We start from the raw sequence: 18509 nt of genomic DNA, 5'->3' as shown, positions 1-18509 counted from the left end.
ATTACTTTAACAAGAAAAGTATATTCATAAGGTTTTCGGTTCTAAATATATCAATACAAAGACAGCTCCAAATGTTACAGAGCGTATGGTATGAGTAATACTATTACTACTACTACCACTGGCACTACGGCCCTCAAAGAACCTTTACCTAGTCCACCACATTCCTCCAGTCATCACGTTTCAACACGTCTATACCCCCTCACACTTAGCTCCCCGAAGATCGTTGACATCATCCAGCCATCGTTTGCGCGCCCAAGCAGTCGCCGGCCATCGTTTACGCACCCTTCGCTCCTTAGGCGTAGCCATTTGAGTCTGGCCCTTTTGACTTTATTTGTCATTATTTTCCGTCACTAGTTATCCCAGATATTTAAACGACGGTACATTTTCGAACTTATACCGTCCTACTTCGAAGGCCCCCTAGAATACTGAAAAAATGAGAAAATAAGAGAAATGCCATTAAATAGTTGAGTGATGGTTCAAAACCTACAACAGGAGTTAGTACCTGACGTCTATTATCCTCGGTCCTTGACCTAGCCTCTTACAGGAAAAAGGTATAGATAATACATAGCGATGAATTTCTTAATTGAAGCCGTTATTAGAGCATTAAATTTCCATGTCATTGACTAAATAGGAGTAGCAAATAAAACTTGATGAAATAGGTTTTCACCAATCTGTTTTTAGTTTAGGTCACATAAAAAATAATCTCACACCAAAAAGAAGCACAGATTCTTTTCGTTGACCTTAGGTCTTTTTGTGGTATTTTCATTACGAGTTTCTGAAGAAGAAAAAAAAAATAAAAATTACGCACTCTGGCGCTGCCTTTCCGGAGTAGATCATTCTTAAAAGTTCCTTTGAACCTCAAAACCATTTGAATCCAAGCGAAAACAAGCTACACCTTCTCCCTGGCTTAGGTCTATCAGAACCCACCCAAATGCAAATTCCATAAAAAGAAGAGTAAAACCCCAATTGACCTAGTTCCTGAAAGCCTTGCAATTGCAAGCTTATTCAAAAAATACGTTTAACAAGAAACTTGTCGGAGCAGTGATCCAACTTTATTGAAGCAGACAGATACTGGAGTTCAGTATAATTCTTGAGCTGCAAGGCGAGCTATGCGAGCTAGGGGACACAATAGATCTTCAGGTTAATTGTTTGATGTAACTCTAATTATCTAGATTATAACACTGGTAAATAAAATCAAAGAAAAATAATCACATGCTTGGTCACTAATCAACCCATTAGGTTTTAAACTATTCGATACTTGTAGTTTTCTCAATTAATTGAAGAGATCGTTAAAATTTTTTGTATTGAATGTTATTTATACATACGTGAAGTTAGACCGTCGTCTAGTTTGTTCCCTGATATCCTTTTCTTGCAAAACTGCCCATTTTATATACTACCACTATACCAACACTCACAATTACACTGTGTCTTGATAACTAACTTATCCTTCAGTCTCTGAAAACGATAAGTCATTAAAATGTCATATAGTATAATTGTGATTATTGGGGTAGTCGTAGTGCAAACAGTGTTCAGTATGAACATCACCAACGGTTTAAAAAATTCCAAATTTTTGTCAAATGAAGCCATTAATACGAATCCACTCCAATCGTTCTTAAATCTGTTGAACCAATACATATTCTACATGTTTAACACACCACAACTCAGAAAGCTGTCAATATAAACAAAATTTTTACAAAAACCTTACTGCCAAACAACTGCCATGTTACATGTAGAACCAACATTGAAGTTATGAAAAATAGAAATCTTATGGACAAGGAATGTGCTACTACCACAGCAATGGAGTGGCACTATAATGTCACTTCCGTAGACAGGTGTAGGAATCAATTAAAAAAATACATAGACAGCATTGTTTACCTAAATAAAAAATTTGGTCAGATCGATTCTTGTGAATGCATGTTTTCTACAAAGTATCTGTTACAAGTACTGCACTGCACCAAATATCTTCCTATATGCACAGTTACCTAGTTAGTCAAGATGCAGCGTGAAGTTGGCTGGGGTCGAATTTAGTCTCCGTATCGAGCCACAACTTGTTCCTTTGTAATCTCAGTCTAGCATAATATTCAGTTCATCCAAGAATACCGCACTGGAGAGAGCGTGAATGGAACAATATTTTGTTTAGTGATCAATCACGTTTTTATGTTTTAGTGACTACAACCATCAGAGTTCATCGATGTCCTAGAGAGGAAAAAGCCCAATGTTACATTAGCGAAACAGTAGTAGAGGAAATGTTATGATCACAGGGATGGCATTAGTTTGAAGGTCCACACAGAGTTGCATGATAATTTATGCTTGCTTGAAGTCCACTGTCTTAAATAAAAAATTCATTAATGCAATACAGTACTTGCATTTTTAAAAAGTATTTATTTTCTTACTTATTTCATAAGTTTTTGATATGAAATAATGTCGGAAAGTAAAATATTTAATTAGAAGTGAAAAATATTAGCTATTATATCTTTAATGGAAAATCCTCAAAATTTCAAATGTTTAACTACATGAGAAAACGATCCTCATTGGTTTTCAGTTGTAACGTCAAAGATTTAATAAAAACATTGAGCAGTTGTCTGCCTGATGGTCACGAGGTTATCATTGCCGGGAACGTAGCGTCTGCTATTAAGATTCAGTTTTTATTTATTGGTTATGTATAAATAAAACATTTTTCTATATATAAGAATAAATAGAATAAACCTTTCATAGGTTAAGTTTCTACATTATTACATAATCATGTTAAAAATTAAAAGTATAATTAATTTAATTACTTTAAAATAAGTTAAATTGAACCTTACTTAAATTAAAATGGACCTGGGAACAAAAATAATTACATCTCGCAGGATCGTCAAAACCCAACACTTTCAAACCATTTTTGTATACATTCGAATTTTTTGGCATCATAAAAAAACTCAGGTGTTTTAGTCGTGATATTTTTACATCCTGGCACCAAACACGGTTTATATACCATTTTTCAGATTAATCAAAGATATTTACTTTGTATCATATGTTCATTGTTTATTTTATACCTACAAACGTCACGCAATATGACGGTCTTACTGAAATGTTTAAACAACCTATAAAATTTTTGAATTTTCAATAATTTTTTTCTCTATAAATATTGATCAAAGAATTAAGAATAAAAATTGTATAAAAACTATACAAAACAATTTTTTTCTCAAACCACCCAATTTTTGTTTAAATTATGATGTACTTTGTTAATACGAAATAAATCTGAAGAAACCTAAAAAACTATTTGATCCATCATTGTGAGTTACAATAATTAGAAGGTAATTATTCTAATTTATTTCGTGATGACAACCTATACTGACGTTAAGATTTTATCTGTTTATAAAAGAAATTTCAATTAAAGGAGACCTAAAATCATCAAGAAATGTATTTAAAAAGGTGTAAAAAGTAAACAGATAAAGAAAATTATTCTAATGTATAGACTTATGTGGTATTTTTGCGGAGCGATGTATTTTTTAAATAAAAATATATAGTTTGTAAAAATTTTATTTTTTGTAAAATTCAACAAAGGTAAATAAAAAGTATTGCATATTATTACTTATAAATGATAAATGACTTCCAGGCTGCTTGATTTTTTGTTCAAAAAATTGTTGAAAATTTAAAAAAAACACCAATGTAAAAATGTAAGTTATTGTGAAAAACCATCAAGAAAGCCACTTATCCATGAACATTGTATGAAATAACTTTTAAAAATAAATTATAATCAAAATTACAATTTACTGATATTGGAGTTTTTCAATTCATGCAAAAAATTCAGGTTATGAAAATATGACCTTAGCTATAAGAGATTTTCTTCAGCCTTTCCTCTTCCCAGTTATCAATTCAAAAAGGTGGTAAGTAAAATCAAGTCCTTATGTTTTCCTCAAATTCGAGCAATGCTAAAAACTTTTTATAAATATCCTTTATTTGCAAAAGAATAACCAACAATATTTTTTTAATATTCCTGCTACATTATAAGGGGGTAAAAAAATATTACTTAAAATCCTTGATTATTTCAAAACATTCCATAATCCTAAATTTTTACTTTGGAAGAAACAGAATCGCTTTAGTGTCTTTGTAGTTGATTTTAATGAATAAAAATCTATTAGTTTTATTTCAAATCCGAAAATATCTAATTTTGGTGAATTTGCGTATGTTTTTAAGTAAAAGAACAATACTGAAAACCCTCTTATACTGTATCTGCAGAGTCAATATAATAATGAAATTACTATCGAGCCATATATAAAAATTCGATTCGCAGATCTTACGTACAGTTTATTTTAAATAAATTAGTTTTGTACAAAACTAAATTTACAAGAAAACTTGATGTCAAATAAGAAAATGGATTCAAATTCACCCCTTTATGTTATATAACAGGAGCCCTGAACACTGTATTCACTACTGCCAATACTCACAATTACTGTGTGATCCACATTTCGATAATAAGTAAATTCCAGTTACCACACTTCACTTCACCTTTGGTTTCTAAAGACGATAATTTGGTTATCGAAACGCATGTCCAACAGTATAATTGTAAATGTTGGTGAAGTAGCAGTAATAAATAATTGGTTATTCAGTATAAATATCACAACGGTTCCAGAAAATCTAGCTTTTAAATATGGATATTAAAAAAATATAAAAATTTGTAAATTTTCATTTCATTCAACACCTAGGATTGATATTTTGGACGGAAGTAGGTAAAGGAAATCACCTTCTGAATTTAAAAACATCCTGTAAATCAGCAGAAGTTCCCTCGCTATCTATTTTACTAAGTGCAAACAAAATACTAATCAAACGTATACAACGTTAATGTTTTCCATCTAATTTCTTGTTAATAATCACTATCACTTTATGTAGTGATTATTAAAGAAATTAATGTATCTTTCTATTTATAAGACTCGTCATCATAATCTCAATAGACTTTTACATTAAAGTCCCTTGTTGAAATATACCACATCTGGAACTTTATCTTCGCAGTTCTTCTTCATTTTCTCATATTGTTCTGGTTCCAACCAAAGTATAGTGGATGTCTTGATAGAGCTAAAAAATAGATAACCAATGACTTAACCATTGCGAATGGACCAACTGATCCAAATAATTGTATTTTTTTTAATTTCTTAATTCTTAGAAATTTTATATGTTTATGTTTTAAATAGTCTTGATTTTAGGTCTCTTCTGGTATAAAATTAGTTTTTTTTATTATAATTTTTGAAAGATAGATAAAAATTTTGACCGTCTTTATTTTAATAAAGACTGAAATTGACTGTCAAAAAAAAACTTTTTCTCCCAACCATCAAAAAATGTTGACATTTTTGTACTATTTTCAGGTGCAAAAGCCATCAATTCCCTTACGGTACAAAATTTTCCTCGTTGCTTAGCAGCACTTTTAATCCTGGGATTAAAAACGCCACTTTTAATCCTAGGACTAAACTACTACAAAAATTATATGATTAGTACGTCTACTTGACAATCGATATTTACCAACAATATCAGATATCCATGACTACCGACTTGCTATCGCTGTTATAATTAATAGGTGTTCAAATTTATTACCAAATTATTAACGATTTTTCAATAAAACTAACTTTATTTTAATTTTGACTTGGTTGGAGAAAAAATAGTATATATCATACGGACTAAAAGTGCCTATTTTTACTCGCAATTTTGCAATCACTCGGCTGCGCTGCCCTCCGCCTCGCAACTGCAAATATTGCTCGTAAAAAAATATGCACTTTTAATCCTTATAATATACTATTATAAAAGAAGAGACCTAAAACAAAGACGATTTGAAAACATAAAAATAATTATATTTCGGCTATAATCAGAAAATATTGATACTGTAACGTCGAAATAGACGTTCAAATAACAAAAATTTATACAGAGCTAAATTTTTTGTAAAGACTTTGAATAGACCGGTAGAAATAAAATACAAAAAGTTCCTATAAAATTATTCGAGGTGAAAGTAAAAATTTTGGTATTTTTTTCAATTTTTCTCAAAAATAGTTTCCTCGAAAATATAGTTCAGACCGTATTTATCTACAAAATTATTCTTTATATTATTTTCTGAGAAAAGTTAAGGCGATGTTCTGGTCCAGACGCTTAAATTTTTTATATATTTATTGACCTTCTGAAAATATAAAAAAATTGTAAGAAAAAATCAGAATTTCAATAAATTACAGGTCAGTAGAGTGGGGACTATAAAAAAACGGTGCACTCTGGTTGACATGATTCCAGCCCTTCTATTGATTTATTCCATTAATCTTAGTAAAAAACGAAAAATGAAATATCAATTTTGTTCCCCTTTTTTGACATTTTCGAATTTTTTAAAAATACTTCAAAATAAATTTTGAAATGGATTGGAATGGGTCGGGTAGAACTTAAGATATCATGTCAACAACTTCAAAAAAAGTAATTTCGAGGAAAACGCGCTTAAATTTGAGAAACAATTCCAGTAGAAAATGTTTAAGGACATATTTGAAAATTTCTAGATCAGAATACTGAGTTGCATTCTACATGATACACATACTTTTCCACGCCATCTATGAGGTAGCATTGGCACTTTTTTAAACTTGGTTTAACGGTAGGCCTATGCACAATCTATTATGATGGGGTTTTATAGAAAATAATGTATTTAATGCATAACCTTACTCTTCAACAGCCACATTTAGCATTATAAGGGGAGTTTGAATAAGTTTCAAAATATTATCAGTAAATTTCTATCCCCAATCTTCGGGATTTAGTTGATTACCTATCTATGCCTGAACTTGATAGAATGTTCGATACAAGTGTTGATGAGTAGAAGCCTATGTTGGATTTTTGTGGAATAAAAGATATTTGCATTTTCTTCTTGTTCAGTGTATTCACAAAAATTAAATTATGTATACAATTAATTTTTTTGAGCTTCAAAAACAGTGAAGAGAAAGCGAATACTTTTTGTTATTATTCATTGAGGAGAAAAGTCAATTGTTTTTGTTTCATTGAATTGTTTAAGCGCGGTTTCTTTCGACTGTATGTTCTCAAAATTCTATGGCTTAAATATACAGTGTGTGATGCAAAAATGTAGGAGTGACTAGATGACGTGAAAATAATGCTGTGTTATAAAAAAAAACATTTTCTCATACAACGAGTTATAGGCTTTTCAAGTTGGGAATCAGAACTTATATTTAAGTATGTTTTCTAAATTATACATTCAAACATTATGATTTTCAAAGGATCATTACCTATGTCCATGTAGTTTCTTCACTACTTTCTGAGAGCTAAGGGCAGCTCATGCACAATAATTAACAATCCGTAACTTTTACAGGGACAACCTGTACAACCTAAAGATAGCCAAAATTAGTTTTTCAATCAATTTTTCAACAAAAAGCAACTCTTTGTTTAACTCGATAAAGTTGATGGTTTAGCAGAAATTTTTAGAACGTTATACATGCTAACCAAACCGTTCGCCATAAAGAGACATTCTGAAAAAAATTATCATAAATTGTAATTATTTTTTGAAAATACTTACAGGGAGGCATTAAAGCACAATCATTTCTAATTGAACTGCATATTGTCGAACATCGTGTTACTTACATAAGGGAAAATTGAAATTTAAAAAAATTTAGTTGATTAGCCTACAACTTATCACTTATATTAAGTGACTTCTAAGTATTATGAGGGAATGTGTGCGTATTATATAATGCAACTCATTAACTTTTCAAAATGGTGATATATTAGAAATGGAGATTCTGAGGAATCAATATTTATCAATTATCTATAAAAATATAGATAATTTTGAACATTTATATAGATAATTTTATAATCTACAATTTGGGTCTGGGCTATATTTTCAATAAAACTTTTTCCGTTTCCGAAAAGAATTCTAAAAATTCGAAAATTTTGGCTTTAAACTTTTTTTGCACACAGGACCAATGCGACTTTGTTTCTTGATATCCAAAAGTTTCCAAGAAAATTTAGCTCTGTCGGAATTGTTGTTATTTAATCACTATTAATAACTGAATAAAAACGGTTAGTAATTTTGTCCTTTGCCTGTTAACTAAGCAGTTTTAGAAAATTCTGAGTGCGAGAATAGTCGAAGAAATCGGATGTCAAAGGGAAATTGACAGATAGAAAATTTAGAAAAACATTCAAAGTAGAAAATTATAAACCTCAATTTTCATTAATAAGTAAATGAAAAGTCCCGATGTTACAAGGATTCAGGGTTGTTTTTGAAAGAAACATGGATGTCTAGCAAGCATTTAATCTTAATCGCGGAGCTCAAAAGAGAATGTGATACTGGGATATCGATCTGGAATATTCATTGCATGGTTCTACTACTTTAGATCAAGTTAGACATTATAAGGGTTATGACCAGGAGAGGGAGATCAACAACTGATCAAATCTTTGCTATTCGCTGCCTATTGGAAAAGTGCACAATATTTCCGTACACCAGCTATTCCTCCAAAACTTATTCGTCTAGTGTGGATGACGTCAGGAGGATCCTTTGCTTGGTTCTATTGTCCACAATTATATCTGGATAGGAACTCTAAGAAAGCACTTTGAAAAATAACTATACAAGAATATAATAATCTTACAACAACGTAAAGAGTGGAGGAAATGAGGCAAAATAAATTTCTTTATAAAAAATGTATGTAACAAATACCATGAAGTAGTATCGAATTATGTGAACTCTCTGATAAGCGAATATGGCTCCGATATAAGTAGCTGCCATACCTCTATAGTGTAATACTTCAAAATCCATGGTGAATATAAAATATTTTCAATAATCACATCAACATTTAACATTAATTTTGGAAACTTACCATTTTTGTGGGAACAAAGCACATGCTAGTGGAACCATGAAAGTGAGGCTGAAAAAATTATAATTGATTCATTTTTTATATATTAGAGTATAAAAATTTTTTGTTGTTTTAATAAACAATCAATACTATGGTGTTAATTCTAAATTTATGCAAAAAATTCAAAAGGTTGCCAGTATGAAATTATGATGGATCTTTCTTAAAAAAAATTTCCTCATCCAACCTTATTTGGAACAGTTTCATTTTTTTAAAGACAGAAATTTGAAATGAAGCATCTATTCTGAGAAAAATATCCCGACTGTCATCCCTCCTATTGGAAAGTACTGTAAATAAACCAAAAAGACAAACGCGCATGAAACATAAGCATCAACAAACTGTCTTTAGTGAAAAAAGAAAGTACCTCTATTATCTATTCAATTACAACAAGTTATGGATCAACTAGACTGGAAAAATATTCTAATAGAGAACATTCTATTTTCTAACGAATTTCCATTTAATGGTATGGTAAATTGACAAGATATATGGAAATCTACAATAGATGAATAAAAGCTACACTCAACGTTCGGAAATTGCAATTCTTCCACGATTTTGTGTCGCAGATGACTAACCCTTTTCTTGCCTTAATATTTATATCAAGCGTCAATTTGAATTATGAAGTTGATGAATCTAATGTTTTTTAAAAGATATACAAAATTCAGTACATCATAATTCTGAACTAATTAGTTCCCAGACGATGAATACATAAGTATTAAAAAGAAAGAAAAAAAAAAAGAAATATATTTGAGTTAGTACATTTTGGTGTTTAATTTTGCCACAATCCCACTATGAGAACGCTTACACATGTATATATGAATTGAAAATTGAAATATAAGCGACTGATTAGTTAGAACAAAAAACCAATATATCGCGATTGCAGCAAATTTTGGAAAATGAAAACTCTATATTAAACTATAAATCTAAGCTTTCAGGAAGTGTTCTTCCCATCATCAGGGAAAGTTCAATTTGAAGATGAATTCCTAGGTGTTATCATATTATCACTGGGGATGAAAAACGGTTACTGTACAGAAACATAGTTCGAAAACAATCATGGAGCCAATGAACCAGCACAAACCACATCAGTTAGTTTGATGGGATTACAAAGGTGTTGTTTTTTGAGCTACTTCCAAGGAACCAAACGATCAATTCTGATGTTTACTGCCAACAGTTAATGAAACTGGATGAAGCAGAAGTGTTCCACCATGATAATGCAACGCCTCACACATCTTTGGCAACTCGTGGGAAACTATTGGAGCTTGGCTGGGAAGTGATCCCCCATACAACCCTGATCTAGCACCATCTGATTATCATTTATTTCGAAGTTTGCAGAACTATTTGAATGGTCACACTTTGAATCGCACCTGGTTCAGTTTTTTGCTGATAAGGACCAGAAATTTCATGAGCGCGGAATCAAAAAGTTGAAAGGAAGATGGCAAAAGGTCATTGAGCAAAATGGAAAATATATAATTGATTAAAAGTATTATTTGTTAGGAAAAGTGTTCTATTTTATAGTACAATACCGAAATTACTCGCCTACCCAATAATAATATATATTGTTTGATAAGAAGTTTTACTTCAAAAAAGTGTTATTCAACATTTTTTTATAAACTCAACAGAAATCGAATTATTAGCTTCACTTTAAGAATACACTGTATTGGTAATCAATTTATGCAAAAATTCATTTTTATCAATACTTACAAACATCCTACTCCAATAACTTGGATGGGACCGTGCAAATATGTGATCCTCTGCATAAACTTATATTTCTCTGCTCGTTCCATGATAATTGGTAGTATACACATTCCTGGGGCGCACATGACTATCCTAGAGAAAACTACTTGTGAAATTCCTTTTACAGCTGCTACTTTAGACTGACCAACAATTTTGCCGTTCTCGTCACAACAGTCAATACCATAAATTATTTCATTTTGCCTCATTAGTGGAATATTTACGCAGTTGGCAGCTGCTACAGCTGCGAATGGTACGTATCTCTGTAATTTTTTTTTGATATCATTTATACTATAACTTTATAAGAGGATCAGCGGTAGATTTACACTAGGGACAGTCGGGGCAAGTACCCAGGGCGACAAAATTTTTAAAGTGAAAAAAAATTTTTTTAGTCTTATCAAGATTGCTAAATATAATTGATTAATTCTAATCATTCATAATTTTCCGTTTAATTCATAATTCAAGAAATTAAATCCATCGATTATTTGTGAATTAGCACTTTTAGTAAAATTAATTATCAAAATAATTTAATAAATTTATTTAAAATAATAATCGGTTTTTCTATTTTCTGGAATAAAAGAAATTTAATTAGTATTTTTTTTGAAAAATTAAAAAATTTCGTAATTGTTCTTTGCATTTTTCAAAATATAAACTTTAATCAATCAATGAATCTTAAAAAAATGTTATAATTTATCGATTGTACCAATTAATTTTAATTGAAGCGAAAAATCTTATACTTTTTAATTTAATAAACTTAAAACAGCGCATGCTGCCCCCTACAGTATAGGGTATAGATTATGAGTCACACTTAGTGTCAAATTTATAATTGATAGAAAAAAAACAAATATTTATTTATGTTTCTGGATTATATAACATATTATAATAAATTTTCTGCAATAAATTAGTTATTTCAATTTTGAAAAAGAAAATATATAAACTATAAGTTAAAGTAAAATTTCAGTACAGGGGCGGATTTTTTTCCGGTTCCCAGGAGCGGCATTATGTTTAAATGCGGCCCTGAGGAGGAAGAAATACCTGGATGAAAGGAGAGGCGCGTTTACCCCAATATTGTTTACATCCTAAGGCAGTGATCATTGCTGATGATGTAGCCGAAGCATAAGCAACTACAAGTTGTGTAGTGGTAGTGGGTGATTTGGCATTCCTGTTTGTGTAATTTACTAGTGCATTGAAAGACTGGTTTATCCATTGCCAGAAAACTACTGCAAATGGTGTTCTGAAATGAATACAAAATAAAAAATTAAGTTGATTCAAATCGATAATTAGTGTAATAAATGAAATTAAAAGCAGGATTGAGTAAAGCTTGATTTTTATTTAAAAAATCAAACATCGTTGTTTTGTTTTTATTTTTTCGATTTAAATAAAAAAATGGACTGTTCTCACCATTTCTGAAAACTGAATTGATCTGATCTGTAGATTTTTTACCATCAAATTGAGTGTAGTACAATATTTTATTAGTAGTATTCATGAGAACATGCTTCTTGTTACAGGAAATTAATTTTCATTTAAGGAAAAATATTTATAGTTGCTTGAAAAATACTATTGTATGAGATAGTACACAATCTATACAGCAAATGTTTCAAGTATGAAGACGCCACGTTGTTTAGTATTTATTTAGCAGCCATCAATAGTGAATGTTTTGAATGAAATTTGTAAATATGGAAGAAATTGGTCATCGTTATGTGATACAATACTTTTATTTGAAAGGTATTTGTCCAACCAATATGAAAGCTGAACTAGATTCTACTCTGAGTGAGACTGCCTCTTCGTTACCAACAGTAAAATATTGGGTAGCTGAGTTTAAGCGAGGCCGTACGACCTGCGAAGACCAGCATCACAGTGGTTACCAGAAAGTGCGCTATATCGCATATTAACTGAAAATTTGGACATAAGGTTGTGCGCATGATTGGTTACGCTCACAATGGAACAAAAACAGCGTCCTGAAGATGCTTCCATCTTCATATATGAAAACACAAATAAAATTTTTTTAGAAAATGTTCAAGAATTCGGACCGTGCCAGACACATGATTTATGGTTTTTTTAATCCATGTAGGCAAAGGCAGAGAACATTACTTCCCAGAAAACAGTATAATCCGATATTTCATTTGAAAAAATTGTATTGTTTTCTTTCACTTCAATAACTATCACACCTTATCAATAGGAAACGGATTAAGAGTGAATGTCCTTACTAATTTTGTATTGAATAATAAATGAAAATTTACAAAAATTACTGAAAGAAAAGAGATTTTTTCTGAGAAAATCAAAACAAAATAAATTTGGGAGCGCAGCGGTTTGCAAAAAATGGAACAAATAAATTCAAAGAAAGTCTCATATTTAACTACAAATTATAAATAGTATTCAGTGCTAGTTATCACAAAGAAATCTCATATACTTCACAGGATGTAAGTATATTTACTAGTCTAAATTTCTCAACTAGTGTTACACCCCTTACAGTATAAATATTATTTGCCTCAAATTATGGTTTAAACAAAAAAAATCATCTGATGTAAATCAACCTCACCCTGCTAAATATTATATCAAAACTCTCAATAAGCCTTTAACAAGCAGAAACATTTGAGAAACATGCTAAGAAAATAACATAGCAGTATAATTTTGGTGAGATTGAAACTAAAAACAAAAAAAATTAAGATCAAGATTTTGTTGATAAATCCACATTCTAGAGAGAATTCTAGAGAGAATTACACACAACATTGGTAATATTTGTCTTTTTTTATAGGTGTGGTAAATATCAGCTAATATAAAATATAATCTCAAATTTTTTTATTACCCAGTGAAGCAGAAAATATTTAGAGTAATAATATAAATTATTTGAAAAGAAATATCATGTACACATTAACTACAGGAAATTTAGAAAATACTAATATTTGGAATGACTCTTCAATACAAAATTAGCACAGATAGACACAATATTTATTCATAAATATGAGGTTTATCTTTTAAATAGGAGCCATTTTAATAATAAAGTAGGAAAATATTTAACTATGAACCTAAATTGCATTAAAAGCTATGAACAATATGAAATTGTTTCGCTTTTCAACATAGTCACCATAACCTTTAAACAAGTCGTGGCACCACCTCGGACTTCTTTGAAAAATAAACAGTTTTTATATATCTGTGCCATATAGTCTAAGATTAGCACACTGAAATTTGTAGATCTATTGTATTAATAAACAGTTTGTTGAAGTTCAATTTGGCACAAGTATGATAAGCCACCCCACCACGATCATCATGAAACTCTATACATAGACTATTGATGATACGAGAAATGAATTTATTATATCTATTTTATGCGGAAGCATTTACTTCCGGAGATACCGGAAGTGGCCATTATCTCAGGAAGGCTAACAGATATCGAACCATGGATAAATTTATTCGATAGATCCCATCAAAATTTACCTGTGTGTGAAAAATCATGACAACTGACGCATGCGTAGAAGATTTTCTCTGGAAAAAGTATGCGAATGCATTATTTTCACGCAAAAAATAGATAAAATGAAAATTTAGTAATTTTGGTTGAGTCAGGTTAGATTAGTTTTTTTGATAAAAATGATGCAATTGCATACTTGTGAGATGGCTTATCATACTCCATTGTGCCATAGTGTACTAATACGGCTATAAATTTTCCAAGTGAACTATTTGTCTCTGTTCCAACAAATTCCAAAAGATGGTTGCAATTAACTCAAAAGCAAAAATAACTTCTTCAATTCCTTCAATTTTTCGTAATGTCTGCTAATATCTATTGTTTCATCAAATACCAAGTATTTCACGTGATATATTAGCAATAAATTGCTAGATTGCTCTTATTGAACACACAAAATTCTATTTCATTAGTTTTTTTTTAATTGTTAAACAATTACCCTAAGGTAAACAAATCTGTAGAAGAATCCTTACATGTGATATCATCAGTAGCCACAGGAAATTCTTCTCACATTTGAAGTTTAAAAAATTTATTATACTCTATTTTATGTAAATTTCAAGAAAATACATCTTTATATAGTGGAAAATAAGTTTGTTTTGGCTGTTACTTTATAGAATGACCGTAATGTGTAGTATATTTTCAAATAGCCTATTGTATATGAATAGTTTTTTCTATAAACTACCTACAACTTATTATTGTTTTTTTATTATTCTAGTTTTAGTAATTTGAATAACTTAAGTAGTTAATTCGAGTAAACTTATAAAGATTAGTTTGATATAATTCATTTTGGTAATTTTCCAATGACAAAAATTGATTTCGAAAAGACACCTGGTTCAAAATAAATCAGCTCAACATTTATCATACCTTTTTTCAAAATAGATTCAAGATACAATTTTGATTGATGGTATACCACAATTATTAGTGATTAAAAAAATAGTACAATGGTTAATGACCCTAATGAATAAAAATCTAGCAATTATTTTTTCTTATAAAATTTTCTTATAAAATTCTGCATGTTTTGCTCGAATCGGGCAACTATTGGCTCTTTGCTGCATACACTTGAATTTTTATCATAACCTTTCAAATTATTGGTGAATATATGAATGTGCGTGAAAGAAAAATATATAGTGTAAGTAAAAATCGCAAAGATGATGTTTTTCTAAAGCTATATCAATTTGACATCAAAAATATTAAGTAGTTAGCAAATACTTTTTAACTGGTGAGAGATGAGTGGCTGCATTATCAGCTATTAGTTACAGGGCCGGATTAAGATTTATAAGGCCCGGGGCTAAAATAATGACAGGGCCCCCTTAAGAAATTAGGAAATCAGGAAAAATTCACAAAATAATATCAATACGTTAGATTTGTGGTATCAACACATCAAGAAATACAGAATGAATTCCAAATGATGGGGCCCTCTTGGACCTGGGGCTATAGCCCCCCCAAGCCCCTAGCTTAATCCAGCTCTAATTAGTTACAATTCTATAGGTGAAGAACTCAGTATTCACCAAATTAATGTCTGTAAGATAGGTTAGGTAATGCATGCAGTTTTGAGGAAGACCAATATTTGGATTAGTTGTGACGAAGATTTTGTTGCAGATAAAAGGTTGTGGTCCAAAGGATACTGTTTTCCAACTGACTTGAGGAACTTGTGGTTCATTTAAAATAATTTTATGTTCTTTCAATTTGTGAACAAACATCAACTGCTTATCTATTCTTCATAATTTTCAAATTTCTTACTTTCATTCTATTCTGCCGTTATCACAAACTTTTCAAATTTAATTGTTCATAAAAATATAATAGATATATTTGAGTAATACCCACTATTTTGTATCAACCATGGAATGAATACGTATCTGAAATATAATTGAATGTGTTGAGGCTTTTTAATTTGCAAATCTAAGTGAGCCAAATAAGTAATTGCTAAAGCTAAGTAGAAAATGTAGCATTTGCTACTTGACCTATAGCTTTTGCTAAAAGCAATTGCTTTAAGTAAGTGCTTGTTTTTTATTCATTACGTTCATTGTTTACATCGTAGACGAAAATATAAAATACTATATTATAAATACATAAAAAATGGAATTGAACATACAATTTTTATAACCTTGAATGGTCTATTTGAAAAGTGAATTATACAACTCAAAAATTCTCACTTATTTGATTATTTCACATGAAATTATTTGAACAGTAAAATTAGTGATATGTGTTTTTTTATTTCAAAACTGTTTAATTAAATGATTAGCCACAATAAAGTAAATGCCAAGATATCAAATGGAGCCATTAATTTAATTAGGAATCCATGTTATCATCTATTTTTGTAATAATAATAAAAACTTCACTTCTTTATAACTTAATCTGCAAAAATGTGATAACATTAATGTGACATGACAAAAGTTATTAATTTTTCGTTATTTAAGTATGTAACTGCCTATTTAATCAAAATTTTTGTTACAAAATAATAACCAATAACACATTAACTTGATTCATTTTAGTTATGTAAATATATTGATAATAAAAAAAACAAATGTTTATATTACCTATACCATTGTAACATAGCTCCTGTAATAGCCATTCCACCTGGAACTTGAAAAGACATTCTACCAAATACATTTTGTTTTTCACCAGTATCTGGATGGAAAGCACTTTCGTACAATTTTTTCGCATAAATAATTTGTTCAGTTGTAGTTCCTGGTGGTTCTTGCCGCTTTCTGTACTGTTCTACAAGTACTTTTGCTTTATCCAAAGTTTCTTCACTTTCTATACATGTTCTGGGGTCTGTAACCCACAAGAAATGTTTAAAACGTCCTGTGAATGTGTTTAGGTCCCATAACGGCTCATCTATGTTGATTCTTTCAGTCATATTACATAAACTTTTAAAATGAGTACAGAGAACTTTACTTCTCTATTTAATAATATAGACGTTGAAACTATAATTAAATTTGACCTATTGAACACTTACAAAAAGAAATCTTGTTTATCAAATTTGGTTCTACTATTATCGGGAGAATGCAAAACTGAAAATACGATAGACGAATGGAAAAAATAGGTTAAATATATTTTAACCTTGAATTCACCGGCCAAGAGGAGTATGCTTAAAGGTAATCACAAAACAAAAAAGTAAGAAGCAAAGGAAGGATTATTTTTTTGGAATATCTTGAAACCTAGCATGCGATGTGAATTAAATAAAAGTAATTAAATTGAAATTTTTCCATTTGGCTAGCATAGAAATAAATCCAAACCATATTTTTCCAAATAGTTGAGCATCATTATAATTGAATTACACACAGAAAGTTCGAAAATGATACTTCTATAGCATTTGTTTCATGAGGCCCCTGTAATTAGGCTGATTTTTTACTGTATTCGATTGATCTTTTCATTTTTTGTAACTATAATGAACTTAGTTTTTCCAAATAAATCAATTTATATATTTTTTGTTCTTCAAGTTATTGGAAAAACTAAATATTTTTTGATATAAAATAACACTACTTTAGCACAGCTCCTTCCTTTAAGTTTTAGTTCTATAAAGCTTTTAAATAGAAAGAAATGACTAATGATCCCGCTGAAATTGTTATTAAATTAAATTACTTATTTCCTTCCCACAACCACAAATAATTTCAAAGTTAGAATTAATATAATTCATGTAAACGATAGTATTTCAAAATATACGCAAGTACTCTGGCCATTGGTGATGATGTCATGTATTGACGCCATACTGTTGACTTAATCCAACATATATTGTCCATGACGTAGAATTATACATCAGCGCCATAGTTGCAATAATGATCATGTTTCTTTGAAACGTTCACGTTCCAATTGTAATATATTTGAAGGAACGTATAGGATCCCAAAGTTATTATTAATATAATTGAACTACAATCTTCATCAAAATAAGAGAGGCATTAGCCATTATAACAATAAATCGTACTATTTTCGAAACAAATTTGGTTTGCGATTTTGATCATGGCGAGATTTTTCTTGTTTATTGTGGTAATGATAAATAAATTTCAAAAATGCACAATCATTATCAGATGAAATATGAAGATTACAACTTTAGGGTACAAAACACCTATTTTATAGACTTCTAAGCTGGCTCCCCAACCCTCATCTTTTTTTCGGAGTACTTTAGAATCGTATCTTAGAATTGACATAACCAGTTATAGAGATGTAGAAGACGAGCTAAGAGCACAAATAACTAAAGTAAATGAGGTCGTGGGTTGTCTTTATATCGTATTATAGCGAAACAAATACCTAAGACAAGAAACAGATAAGAATTTACAAGGCGACAACCAGCATTATAATGACCTATACATCAGCTCTTGGAGACGACAGAGATAAGAATTGCCAGGCATATCTCAGGAAAAACATTACTAGGCCGAGAAAGAAATGAAAACATCAGATGATCATTTGACTTAGATAACATTAACGAATGAGTATCACAGCGTAAAAAACAATGGAACCAATATAATTTGAATGAC

The 18509-nt window shown here is 30.2% G+C and overlaps 1 protein-coding gene across 1 annotated transcript; it reads right to left on the bottom strand.

Annotated features, from left to right (window-relative positions):
- Positions 1-3506: 3506 nt before the first annotated feature.
- LOC130442088 (sideroflexin-2) lies at positions 3507-17272 on the bottom strand. Its single transcript, XM_056776096.1, has 5 exons — positions 16572-17272; positions 11613-11811; positions 10548-10840; positions 8817-8864; positions 3507-5055 (listed from the first exon to the last, which is right to left on the bottom strand). Exons 1-5 carry the CDS (start codon positions 16892-16894, stop codon positions 4944-4946), a joined length of 975 nt encoding a protein of 324 aa, XP_056632074.1. The 5' UTR covers positions 16895-17272; the 3' UTR covers positions 3507-4943.
- Between the last annotated feature and the right edge of the window lie 1237 nt (positions 17273-18509).

The sequence above is a fragment of the Diorhabda sublineata genome, chromosome 3 (genome assembly GCF_026230105.1).
Source record: "Diorhabda sublineata isolate icDioSubl1.1 chromosome 3, icDioSubl1.1, whole genome shotgun sequence".
NCBI classification, from domain to species: domain Eukaryota; kingdom Metazoa; phylum Arthropoda; class Insecta; order Coleoptera; family Chrysomelidae; genus Diorhabda; species Diorhabda sublineata.
Note: the sequence above shows the minus strand (reverse complement) of the source record. Positions and strands in the feature narration are given on the sequence as shown.

Excerpts from the sequence above, each read along its gene's own strand:
- LOC130442088 (XM_056776096.1), bottom strand. The coding sequence starts at position 16,894 with ATGACTGAAAGAATCAACATAGATGAGCCGTTATGGGACCTAAACACA. Across the intron at positions 8,865-10,547 it reads GTTATTGGAGTAGGATGTTT|CCTCACTTTCATGGTTCCAC; the intron begins GTAAGTATTGAT and ends TAATTTTTTCAG. Across the intron at positions 5,056-8,816 it reads GCTTTGTTCCCACAAAAATG|CTCTATCAAGACATCCACTA; the intron begins GTAAGTTTCCAA and ends TCTATTTTTTAG.